The sequence below is a fragment of the Tyto alba genome, unplaced genomic scaffold (genome assembly GCF_018691265.1).
Source record: "Tyto alba isolate M040663 unplaced genomic scaffold, T.alba_DEE_v4.0 Super-Scaffold_12, whole genome shotgun sequence".
NCBI lineage: Eukaryota > Metazoa > Chordata > Aves > Strigiformes > Tytonidae > Tyto > Tyto alba.
This window is the reverse complement of record NW_024881274.1, coordinates 6,022,898-6,035,733: the sequence shown is the minus strand read 5'-3', so window position 1 is coordinate 6,035,733 and position 12,836 is coordinate 6,022,898. Positions and strand designations below refer to the sequence as shown.

At 52.2% G+C, this 12,836-nt stretch overlaps 1 protein-coding gene across 1 annotated transcript; it reads right to left on the bottom strand.

Annotated features, from left to right (window-relative positions):
- Positions 1 to 5,286: 5,286 nt before the first annotated feature.
- On the bottom strand, positions 5,287 to 12,836 carry ZPBP2 (zona pellucida binding protein 2). Its single transcript, XM_032984174.2, has 8 exons — positions 12,767 to 12,836; positions 11,334 to 11,414; positions 10,674 to 10,799; positions 9,956 to 10,117; positions 8,873 to 9,091; positions 7,588 to 7,673; positions 6,807 to 6,984; positions 5,287 to 6,372 (listed from the first exon to the last, which is right to left on the bottom strand). Exons 1-8 carry the CDS (start codon positions 12,834 to 12,836, stop codon positions 6,275 to 6,277), a joined length of 1,020 nt encoding a protein of 339 aa, XP_032840065.1. The 3' UTR covers positions 5,287 to 6,274.

Below are 12,836 nucleotides of genomic sequence, written 5' to 3'. Positions count from 1 at the left end.
GCCCGCGCGCGGCGTGTGCTGGTGTGTGCGTCCGCGGCGGGCACGGGGCGCTGCTCCCGCAGCAGCTGCGGCTTTGGGCCAAGGTGGGTGCATCCCCCCGTGCCGGGGCGCCCCGGTCCCCGGTGACATCCCGGCCACCAAGGAAGGACGAAGGGCACCCGCGACAGCCGATGGCTTCCCAGAGCCACATCCGGCTCCGCTGGGTGCTCCCGGCTGGTGCTTTCAGAAACGCGATACTTGGTCCCTCCGGTAACCCGGCCTTCGCCTTCAATAAATGAACACGCCGCGGCTCGGCTCCTGCCAGCGCGGCTCAGGTCACTGGCACGGTGCCGGTCCCCGCGCCGCGTCGCGCCGGGATGCTGCGGAGCAGTTTGCCAGGGTCCTGCTCCCCTCCCTGCCCTGTCCCCACCGGACCAGTCGCGGGCATGGTGTGACACACGGGGAGGGACCGTGATGCCCAGGGTCCCCCCCACCCTGGTCCCCACGAGGACTGTGGCATCCACAGCGGCCCCGTGCCGGTTCCCTGCGCGGCGCGTGCCGACGCGCGGTGCCGCCGAGGGTGAAACCCGGGACCTAACGCGGAGCGACAGCTCCCGCTCGCGGGACATTAACCTCGTTTGTCACCCGGCTGTCTCCAGACGCAGCGCGGCCGCGACAGCCCGCGCACCCCGGGCTCCCGAGCAGATGGCTGCCGTCCCCCCCGTGCCGGTTTGCTCCCCCGGGACCTTCCTCCTGCGGCCCCGGGAGCAGCTGGGGAGGGTCGGGGGGACGCAGCGGGATGAGCAGCCCCGGCTGTCACCCCCTTTGCAGGGCTGTGACTCCCCCGGGGTCCTGCCGGTGTCCCCCCACGGGGCTGGATAACGCTGAGCCCCCAGGGACCAGCCCCACTCTGGTGCCTGGCCCGGCTCTCCTGCCCGAGGAGTTATTAGGATGGAAACCACCAGGCTCGTTACAGCCCACGCTAACGAGCACAGGGGAAAGGAGGTGGATCCCGGTGGCAGCCCCCGCCGTGAGGGAGGTCGGCTGGTTGTGGAACAGCCGCTGGGCTGCGTGGATGTACGGGGGAATAAAACATACAAGAAACCTCGTAAAAATCTGCAATAAGCTTCGGGAAGATAACTTGGTCTGGGACAGACTGAACTGCGTTGGATTTATGCTGTTAATAATACCGGCTATTTAATCGGGTGCTGCAGGGAATGGGGCAGAGCAGAAAACCAGGATTATGGGAATATTTCCAGGAGGTGCCTGTGGCCGAGCCGGGGTGTCGGAGGGGACTCGGGGGGGGATCTGGCCGGGGGCCGGCAGCCTGCCAGGCGCCTCGGAGGGCTCGCAACCCAAAGAGGGATTTTTCTCATCTCGCTGTTATATTCACAGCAAGTTGCTGTGGGCAAGTTCCTGCCGAGGAGCTGGGGAGCCGGCGCTCGGCTTCGGTGGGTCCGGGGGGCTCAGCGTTGAAGTCAACGCTTTTCCTTAAGCGAGGAAATATAATAATCCATTCTAACACTGCATTTCTGGGTAATTCATTTCTTGATGTACTGTAGATTTATCTGCTGGGATCAGCAACGGGAGAATTAGCAGCGCGACCTCCTTCTGTACCGCTCCAGCACGCCGGTAAATCTCTGTCATTAACTTCCCAGGTGCTCTGCCCACCCGTGCCAGGCGGGTGATCCACTGACCCGCGCCGGGAGGGCTGCGCTTCCTCTCCGGGATGGAGGAAAAGGTGTCACTGGGGCAAGATTTAAGAATCGGGTTCTTGCTGGCGGTGATGCCCGCTCTGCCCTCGGCTGCCCCGGGGAAGCCGGGCTCTGCGTGGCCCCTGGCTCTGCTGGGTGCTTGACTGTTTGTTGAGCTGCCCAGAGGGGCCCCGGCTGCGGGTCCGTCCTCGGCAGCGGTGACGGAGGCTCCGCTCCGCACGGGGGGGCGAGCGTTTGCCTTCGCAGGGGTGTGTGCTTTAGATGGAAGGTAAAGCAATATTTTTCTCGGGCCGTGAATGAAGCGTGTTCAGCAGTCGTGGCCCCAGACTGCATCCTGAACTTCTAACTGATTAGATTTGGAAGAGGGAAGGAAGGATGTCTAATTGTTCAATTTCCACAATTATAAAAATATTTATAAATAATTAGAACTGATGGCAGCAATTACACTGTGATTAAAGCCGGTCTACACTTCATCAACGGCCCTTCAGTTACGTAGCCTTATTTATTTATTTTCACCACAAAAAATCCATTTACAGTGGCATTGCTGCCAATAATGAATCATACTTATTCGCTGCCTGCAAAGGACTCATTAATCCAATGATGTTGCTTGTTATAGGACCGGTGCTGCGCAGAAAATGTGGTCACTGGACTTGGGCAAGAGGAAATTTAATTTCAGCGGATAGGAAACCGAAGCAGAGCTAAAAATCACGACATCTCTTCCCGTGCGCGTGGTTAAGAGCTCAGCGCTCCAGCCGGCCGCACGCTGCCCGCCTGACTCGCCGTTGTTTTTCCCTCCCTTCGCTCGTGCGAGCTGGGCACCGCTGGGCAGAGGGGTCCTTTCTCTGACCGCCGTTTTTTTAAGATGAGGTCGTGCCTGGTAATAAAAGAGCGGGATCCGCAAAGCTTCCCCTCTCAGAGGGAAAGGTCACCTTCCCAGGCGCTTTTCCTGCCTCGGCGGGAGACGTGGGGCTGTCGGCATCCGTGGGGGCTCGTGTCCGTCTGTCCTCCCGTGGGGGCACGGCCGGGCCGGGCGCTGCGGCTGCGGCACCCCCCTCGCATTTAGGTGCCAGAAAGCAGCACAAGCTCCTTTTTTCTTCCCCCCCCCCCCCCCCCCCCCCCCCCGCACCCTTCCAGCTCCAGTTCAGCAGAGCACTTGAAAATACACGTAATTTGACATAAACCCTCAGCCCCATCGCGGAATTCACCGCGGCTGCTGCGGCTCAGGGGACTTGGCCTTTCACAGCAGCCCGGCGGCTCGGCGGAGCGCGGCGCCCCAGCCCTCCTCCCGCCTCCCCGAGAGCACAGCCCGCGTCCGGAGCTGCACCCCGGGGCGTCCCCGTGCCCCCCAGCCCTGAGCACCCGCAGGGTCAGCTGGGGGCCCCTGGGGACCGAAATGACGCCCTCGACTCTTGGCCAGGCTTCGTTTGCAAGTCCCTTTCTGCCAAAGCGGCTCTTGGACGGGGGGGGTTTTGGGGGGACGGTTTGGGGGGGGGGGATGGATTACCGGGGGCTGCACCCGGGTGTGACGAGCTGCCGGGAGGTGCTGATCCTGCTGCCCCCCCCAGCCCCGCGGCCCCTCCAGGCCGATGTTCTCCGGCACCTCGGCGCGAGCTGCAGCGTGTCACGCCGGCGCCTCGGGCGGCCCTGCGACCCGGCCAGCTCCCCCCTACTTCAATTCAGAGGACCGGGTCGCTCGTGGCTCAAGAGACGCTGTGGGGAGTGAGGAGACAGGTTCCCACCGGAGCGGGGGTGTCACCGTCACACCCCCCCCCCCCCCCCCGAGCGCTTTAACATCTGTTTGCTCAGTGTTTCTCAAGGGGTTTGTTCCAGGCTGGGAAAAAGCAGCTCTGACGTTAAAACAATGGGCTGCGGCTTCCACTCGGCAGATTATTTTTGTCACTCGTGGGTGTTTCAAAGTCCTCACGTGCTGTTGGTCCGCAGCCTGCGGGAAGGGGCTGAGTGACCGGAGGCCCGTGCGGAGACGGGGACAGGATGTTTTAAGTTCTGACTTTATTATCTGCGAGAATTCATCGCTGCTCTTGAGGTGTTTTAAGCCTCCCTCGGAGAAAATGAGGTTACAGCTGTGTGGTCGGGGCCGGTTAAAGCAGTGCTTCAGAGGGCTGAGCCCCCCAGGAGAACCAGGGGTTCCCCCGCTGCACCCAGAGCATCGCTGACAGCCCCTGTTTCCAAGAGGAAAGGGTGTGAAAACAGAGTGGGGCAAAAAAAGCAGGATTTAAAGTGGTGAGGAGGCTCTGGCAATTCCTCGTGAGCTCTCGTAGCTGGGGGAGGTAGAGAGCGATTGTAAAAAGTAAAGGTGAGGCGAAGTGAGAGCTGATTGCAGCAGTTTGTAAAAGCTGAGGTGTGACAGCGATTCAGCAGCTCCGGGGGGGGGGGGAGGGATTGAGCTGCGAGGGGGTGTCACAAATAAAAGATTCAGCTGCGGTTGGGGCTGCTGCAGGCAGCCGAGGCCAGGAGCTCCGGCTGGATGGAGAGGGCTTCCACACGGCAAAGGTCAGAGCGAAGCCGTTTCCTATCAGTTTTTTATGAAAGTCTCCGCAGAATCAATGCCATAAACTCCTCTGCAACGCAATACTGAAATATTTGACCTACTTTTCTGCTTTTAAGGTCCACTGAAAAGCTGAGGCGCTGTAAGAGCTTCCTATACCTCCAGTTTTTAGGAGGAGGGAGCAAGTGTTCATTTCCAACTTGCTTGCACTTAGTACCTACTTACTGCTTTTTTTTTTTTTTTTTTTTTCCCCTGTAATAATTTATGCATGTGGCATTCCTCGGTTGTGAAATAGGCCAAGAGACGCAGGGCAGCAATCGCCGAGCCCGTCTGCTTAATCTGTATAAGCCTGAGCCGTGCACACAGTGTCCAGTTGGCAGCTAAGATAATCAGCCTACAGGCAGTTTAAATGCTCGTTACAGTACACTTTAGTCATCAGTATTTAATAAGTAATGATTCCGAAAAGCTCGGAGCGTGGTCTGTGCCCATACCATCCCCTGCTGTGTTCCTGTCAAAATGGATCAGTTAAACTGGGTTGAATCTGGTCGATTTTTGGATGAATACCCACCAAGGAATTTCTAGATGCCGTAAGAAGTCGCGGTTATTGGGGAGGAGGTGCTCTTTTGCTTGACCTAGTCCTACACCGTGCGAAATAAGAGCGGCAGGGCTCCGTGTTGGGGAGCTGGGCACGGCTTCCCACGGGTGTGCGTGCGGCCGGCAGCGAGGCGCGGAGCCCCCTCGGGCTGCGGGGGGGCGACACCAGCCCTGCACAAGCGGCTCCCAAAGGGGCTCCCCGAGGGGAAGGAGGGCGAGAGCTGTCTGGTGTCCCTCCACAAAGCGAGTCTGGGAGGCAGCAGGTCCCGGCAGGGAGCAGCTTAAAAATAAATTTGAAAAGCCTGCGTTCGGGGAGCTCCGTCGCACACACAGCCCGTGCTCTGCGCCTTCCGGGGGCTGCCGGGATGCCAGGGTGGCTTGGGAAGCTCTTGAAAGCAGTAAAAGAATCTTTGCTAACGGTGCTTTATGAACAAAACGCTCAACTGCCGCAGATCCAGCAGCCACCCCTCAGAAGCTGATCGGGGCAAGTCTCTTCTGGGAAGGGAACTTTCCCATTATGTCAGCGCTCTGGCGATTTGTAGCTTGACTTGTTACTCATCCGGTGAACTGGGTGGGAATTTGCAGCTGGTGTAAGAGGATCATCTGCTCGTGCAGGCCAGCACCTGGGGCCGGCAGGGCTCTGCCACGAGGATGTGATGCAGCTGAAGGGAAAGATGCAGCAGGAAGCCGGCGGGGGAGGCTCCGCGGCCTCTCCGCTTCCCCCCCGGGACACACCCGCTTCCTTCTGGGGAGCAGCGGACAAGGAGAGATCCATCAAAGCCAGATCCTCAATTCTCCCGACCGCTGGCCTGCAAGACTTGTTATTAACCCTCTCTCTTGTCTCGGAGACCCGATTTCACTTTCCCCTCTGCTGGTGTCTGCTCGTCAGCAGAGCTCCCGCTGGCGGAGCAAGACGGAAAGTCCTGAGCAGGTCGGTGTCTGTTAACGAGCGCACTGTGCGATTCTGCACTGGCTGGAACACTTTGGGCACAGCGACAGAAACGGGGCAAAACAAAGGGCAGGACATTTAATGTTTTTAAATCACAAAGATTAGAAGCTTCTATTAATATCTGCTAGAGCTTGCTCACAGATCCTGGCACGTGTCATTAGGGCAAAGAATTCCACTACGGCTATCTGCCGCCTTTCCCTGAATTGTTTATGGTTCCTTTATGTTCTCTGAGCAAACTGCAGCACAAAGCTGTGGTGCGTCCGGTGTCACCAGACTCTGCACTAACAGCCACGTGACAACATGACAAACTTTTTTTTTTTTTTTTTTTTTTTTCATTGAATTACTTTACCTTGCGTGGACGCTTCATTGCATGCATCATTTTTACAGTCTAAGTGGTCCCTGAATACAGAAAATCTAGGGGTGCACGAATGATGATGTTTTGTGATTGTTCAAAAACGAACGTAGGATTCCAGAAGACCATCACAAACCCGATAAGGCTTTCACAGCTGCTCTTTGGTTTCCCAGCTTCTATTAGCAAGATCTTGCTCCGTACGTTTTGACTCGAGGCCTCGTACAAATCTGGCAGGTCACGTCGTTGTTAGGACTGTAAGTTCCGGGATCACAAACCACTGTGAAGAGAACACAGTCGGATTTCAGGCAGCCCCCCTGCACCCGAGCTCCCCAGCGCGCTGGGGGTGCTGCGGCCAAAAGAGCTTTTAAAACAGCCCAGCGTTTCCTAGCAGCGCTGCCGTGAAGGTGAGTGTTTCTTATTTGCTCTACGACCTGAGCACAGTCACTCACCAGTGACCTGGAATTAAAAAACCCACTCCACTGCTTCCACTTACTCTATCTGGAAATAGCCACGCCTGCGAGCGCACTAGCAAACGCTGCCGGCTTGTTTTCTGCTCCCACCAGGTGTTTTTAAACCTGCGATGTGATTGCCCTTCCAACGGCTGAATGGAACTGTCACTGCTTTTGACACTGACATTTACCAAATACCCTGCAGGGAAACCCGTGATCAGAGCTAATAAGCTGTATCTAAATCCACACGTTTTATATTTACCGCAGCAACTAGCGCAGTTCTTGTGGGTGATACTGTTTTTCCCAAAACCGGGCCGACAACTGTCAACGTGAGTCATTGAGAAACTGTTGTCCACGTAGTGTATTGTAGGAACAGTTTGAAACTCGTGCTTCAGAGCGTAGGTCTGCTTCCTGAAAAACTCTCCAATTCGATCTTTTGCCTGAAATTCAGAAACATTGGAAGAATAAAAAAATAGTTGTTTTTTCTTGATTCAAAAATATCAGTACTCCGTATGCTTAACAGACTTGCTTCACAGTCCCAATTTCCCTCCCACACTGACCTGTCACCTTAACTGGGAGTGTCCCCCTGGCCGGGGGCTGGGGATCAGGCCCTGCACACAGGCTGACAGCGTGTATCAACGTTCAGAAGCCGGGGAGAACAGATCTTAGAGATCGGCTACAGTAGCTTTACTTTAAATTGCACCTCATTCACCAAACCATAATCAAAGATTTAGGTTGGAGAACTGGAAGTTCAGTACACTAATACAAATACTAATGTTAATAATTCTTTAAGAAGTAAATACAAAGGACATGAGCCTGATTTTTATTTTTTTTTTTTGTAAACAGTTTGAATCAATTTGACTCTTAAAAACCATTTTCCATCCTGAACTGAACTAATTGAAATCCATGCACTGTCATTTACAATGATATTAATCCCATAAAATCTGGGTGAAGCTGCGTTACTACCAGTCAAGTCTGTAGATGCTAAGGCAGAGGTTTGTGCTAATTATGCAGGGGAGACACAAGGGTGGCTGACACAGAACCTCTTGAAGTCTCATGTTTGTCGTATCTTCACAGTCGTAAAGAACCTGGCGGCAAACTTCTACCCATCCTGGTGCAAAAGGGTTGACTATGGGTGGGGGAAAAAAAAAAAGAGACATGTACACGTGTTGAAAAATATATTACCATGAACTCAAATACCTCAAGCAGGTATCTCCAGGCTCATTTCAGAAAACATCGACAAATAAAACAGATCACTGCTTTTAGCATCTTACAGTGCTCGCTTCATCCTATTGGACTCTCTTAATTTTGCCTCTAATCTGTGAAGGATTGTGATTTCTCTTTTTTTTTTTTTTATTTTTCCCTTTCACCTGTCACCATCTGCTGTTCAAGATCATGTTTTGAAATAGTTCTGATTGGGTGCATCTGAGTGTTGAAAAATGCGTGACTGATAAAAGGGGAAAAAACAGATTGGGTCCTGGTGGTTTCTATCCAGTTACTTAAATCACTTTGTTCCACTAAGAGTCAGAGGTCAACAAATAAAACAATGGGGGGAAAATATGTTGAGCTGACAGGAAGAATGGAACCAAATTCTCACACAGTAACATCAGGTTAGAGAAAGGGCTGAAGTTTTACGTAAACTTAAAACTTCTGGGTCCTCGGTTTCTTCTGAATGTTTCTTGACTTTACTGAGGGGAAAATGGCCACAAAATTGTTCCATAACCTGTAGGATGGTCGCTCTTGGCACAGGATGAGAACAGATACAGGAGAGAATGTGGTCAAAGCATTATTGAATAACTTCCTTTCCCCAGTGATAAAACATTGCTAAATTAGGGCAGCCATCAGGGTTGATGTAACCTGTTTTGCGAGGCACTACGGCCACATCAGTATTACCATATGGGAACTGTGAGGCTTTTGCTTTTAACCTCTGTGCAATTTCCTAGAATCAAGCGAAACCACAGAGGTCACAGACTTATTAAAAAAAGCAAATAATGAAAAAAAGATATGAACCTTTTAACAATTACATTAGTGAAAAAAATCATGGCATCTTATCAGCTATCTCCTTCCAACAATCCCTTCCAACTGCACACCTCGAAAAGTAACATTTCTCGCTAAGGTTGCAAGAACATTACTACAAATTCAACGTATAAACTGCATTTTAGCTCCATCTGTGGGCTAGTAAGAAAAAATACAGGGACTCTGAAAGAGGAGGGAAACAACTTCTGAAGGTACACGCGACTTCAACGTCTTTCAGATGTTGTTTACAGTGCTCTCAGGTGGTTTATAAAAATAAATGATCCCTTCCAAACAAACACTCAAATCTGTTACCTTGAAAACTAACAAATAGCTCGTGCAGAAGGCCTTGCTTTGGTATCTTGAGAGAATGGCATTTGTAGAACGACTCTGTGATGTGACATGTCAGGTCAGAGATGATGCTATTTAAGATTTTCTTTAGTTCTTCAAAGAACTGGCCGTTAGCTGCTAGCTCGCATTCCTTTGTAGTATAGCGAACAAATACCTGATATGCATGGTCAGCTTCCCTGTATGCTTTAAGAAAATAGTTTGTGTGTGAGTTCTGCAGTGCAATCACAGGTTGAATCTTATACAGAACCTTATCGTCCCTATCAGTGTACTTTGTATCTGAAATACGTGCTCTTATTCAAAAGTAAACAAATAAATAAAGCTTACTCATTAACCGTAGCAGAACAACTTTGTCCTTGCCAGAGCTGACTCAAATAGAAAGAGACATTTGAGTTTTAAATGTGCAGGAATTTATGTGCTTATGTTACGAGGCTCTGCTCCCAAATATTAAAACAAAAAAGGGGGCAAATAGTAAAATAACACAGCACTGGCATGTCTACAGAGTTGCGTAACCGAAACGGGTTGGGATTATGCAAAAGCATTCTACGCAATTACTGTGTAGGAGCGCGTGTTTTTAAAAATTATTTTAAAAGTTAGTGTTTCTCGAGCATTTTTGGAAGGGTATTTTGTGGGTGGGGAGGCGACAGTGGTGAGCAGTGGTTACACGCGGTGGAAGGCTCGAGCAGCCGGGGCGGAGGGCTCGTCCTGCGCCAGCGCGCTGTCCGGTTCGGTCATCTCTCGCTCAGCCGTGAGCTTCCTTTTCAGGTCCTGGGTATCACTGGGATTGTTGTAGTTCACTTCGTTCTTATTAAGGGCACAGATTACTTTATTCTTTGAGTGGCCACATATTCTTGGTAGTGGTTATTTAAAACTTCTTCCAAAACTGGGAGAGGGGAGGTGTGTGTGCATAAATTAAAAATTGTATTTTCTGGGATAAAATGTTAACAATTTTTTTTTTTTAATCACGCCTTGCGAAAAACGTGCACTTCACAAATCCACCAAGCTACAAAGGCTATGTGCATTAGCATACTAGCAAACTAGTAATCTTACCATATACCATGAATTTATATGCCTCAAACACTTCTCTTTCTTCCTGTGTCATAGCTTCTACGATTTTGTGAGAAAGTGTGCAAGTGTAGGCTCCAGACATAGACTCCTTAAAACCCATCACCATCAGCTTTCCTGTTTCTGTAAGATTCACATACATTTGACCTAGAATAGAAACAGGAAACACTTGATTACTGGAAATGTTTGGTTTCTGATGCTCTGCTCCTTTAGAACATTTGAAGGTGAGATCTTGCTCTTGTACATAATGACACTGATTCGTGTTAGTCTGAAGCAATCAAAAATTGATGACCTTTACAACTTACGGCAAGTTTCCTTCTATCTCAAGCCTTTGAAAATTTTAGAGGGAGAAGAGAAACATAGTCTTGATGTCAGAGCTCGTGGGAAAAATTTGGCAAAGGACCAAGTGACTATTTGGACCCACCATCCTATAGCAGTGTGGCATCAATGGCAACAAGGAAAATATGTGATTTCATGTACAGTAATCTACTTAGCCATTTGTGGTGGACTTTTTCCCTTTGTAAATAGAAAACAGAAACTGTATCTCAGCATATTTTCCTGATTGCCTCCCCACCTCCTAAGGCAGAGGCTGTTTCTAAGCTTGTGTAAAAGTACTGTAAAACGCCTGTTCTATTAATGACTGGGGGAAAATGGCTTAGGCAAGAGAGTGGATATCCATTGCAGTCTGAGCAAAGTGACTAACCTTCTAAATTTCTTCCATTTGGACCAATCCACAAATACTTGGGATCTATTACTTCTTCCTGAGAACGAGCCAAATCCATACATACTAGAAATGGGCTATTTGCGAACACCTTAACATACACGTTAACTGCAATACAGGAGAATAAGGTAAATGATGTGAAATGCTTATATTGAATGGTATCACTAAAATACTAGTTTCAAAAATATATTTAATGTAACACAAAGTTTATTTTTCATGTTTGGACTTGGAAAGTGTAAAGTTAATATTTTTACCTCCATGTGCTCTTATTAATATGACGGAACTGTCCACAGCGTGGCTGGTGCTGACTGTGCGTGGGAGGCGCCCGAGTCCCACACAAATCACATTGCAGGGTCACAAAAAGCACCAGGTTTTGAGCCTGTTGCTGAGTGGGACCCTCATTTAGGCGTTAAATTTTTGTAAGTGCTAGCAAATGTATTTCTAGTGTGTCCCCCCCCTATTACTTTATGTTATCAGGATCATATTCGAGTCTCCAGCACTATGTTGAGCCAACCTTGCTTGTGTCACTTCCACATGTAGTGGTGTCTACAAAATGGTCACTGTACTTCAAACTCCACTGTTTAAGTCCAGTAACACCTAAATATATATATATATATATATATATATAAAAGACAACTTTACCTTCATGTCTGGTGTCACCATAAACATTATTCCTTTCAATTAAATCAACAGAATGTTGCTTTTCCTGAGGTACAGCTCTCACTGTAGGGAAAAGGACTTAGAACATTACAGGGAGAAATCTGAATGTGTGATAGTTAACCATTTATTTTGTCCTAGCAAGTTTATCTTTCTTGCCTTTTTCCCATGCCCTTTTCTTAAAAACAAGGGCTCCCACTTGTTGCTGACTCGACAGTTTTTGTTGCTTTAGTGCCCACGTTGCAAATCTGTCCTGCTACACCTGGTTCCAAACTAGCTGAGCCTTTGCCTTTGCAAAAAAGCTGACAGAAGAGTTCTCAGATCTCACTAGAAAGCTAAGGCTCCTCACGACGACCCTGGGGAGAACCAGGACGGGCGCAACACGGTGACCGTGGGAGGGCAGTGAGTCTTCAAGCATCTGTGAGCCTTTGCGTTTTGGGGACCAGTGGGCAGATGCCGAGGCATGAGGGTTCCCGTTAGCAGAGCCCTCGGGAGCGGTGAAAATCGCCAGAGTCAGGCCGCGCTGGCAGAGCAGCTACCCCGGGCTGGCCGCTGCTCTCCCGCGCTCCGCTCGGGAGAAGGGCGCTGCCGGGCCCCACGCCTTCCCACCGAAATGCGGCCCTGCCCTCATCGGCTGAGGGCCGGTGCTGCCGTCCGCGCCCCGAGCAGCGACGTGCCCGCCGCCCCGTCCCTCCGAGCCCCGCCGGGGCCGCCGCGGCCCCGCCGTACCTCCCGCCGCCGCCACCGCCGCCACCGCCGCCACCAGCCCCAGCAGCGCCCCCGGGGCCCTCCCGCCGCCCCCGGCCATGCCGCCGCGCCGCCCTCCCCGCCTCCCCCGCGCCAACGGCCGCCAACCGCCCTCCCGGGGAGGGGGGGGGGGGGGGGGACCAACGGCCCGGCCCGCCCCGCCCGCCGCTTCCCGCCCGCCGCTTCCCGCCCTTTCCTCCCCTCAGCGCGGCCGCGGGACGGCGAGGCGGGGGCGGGCGCGGCCTGTCCCGGCCCCGCCGCGGCGCTTGGGGCGGGAGGGGGGTCCCCAGCTCCGCGCTCGGCATCTCTCTTCTTCCTCGCCCACACCCTGAGATTTTTTTTTTTAATTTTTTTTTTTCTTTCTTTTTTTTTTTTTGGCTTCAGAGGGTCCGCGGGCCGCTTGGCTAGCGAAGGATGGCCCCACTCCCCGGGCTGTCGCGCCTCAGCCCCCCGGCGCTTGAGAAACCGCCGCGCCGCTCTTCCATGGTGCAGAGCGAAAATTTAATTTTTGCGACGCGAAGGTGGCGTTGCCAGCTGTGTGGGCAAGGATGGGAAACTACGGGGGGGAGAGGAGGGAATGGGGTTCGGGCATGGGCTGGGGTCTGGCAGCTCGGAGCGCTCAACCTGCCCCAAGGCCGCCGGGCCGGCCGGCCTGGCCTCTCCAGCTCCACGTTCGGGGGTAACGGCGAGGTGCTGCACCGCCACCGTGTTCTCCAGCTGCGGGTTGCTGGAGCGAGTCAT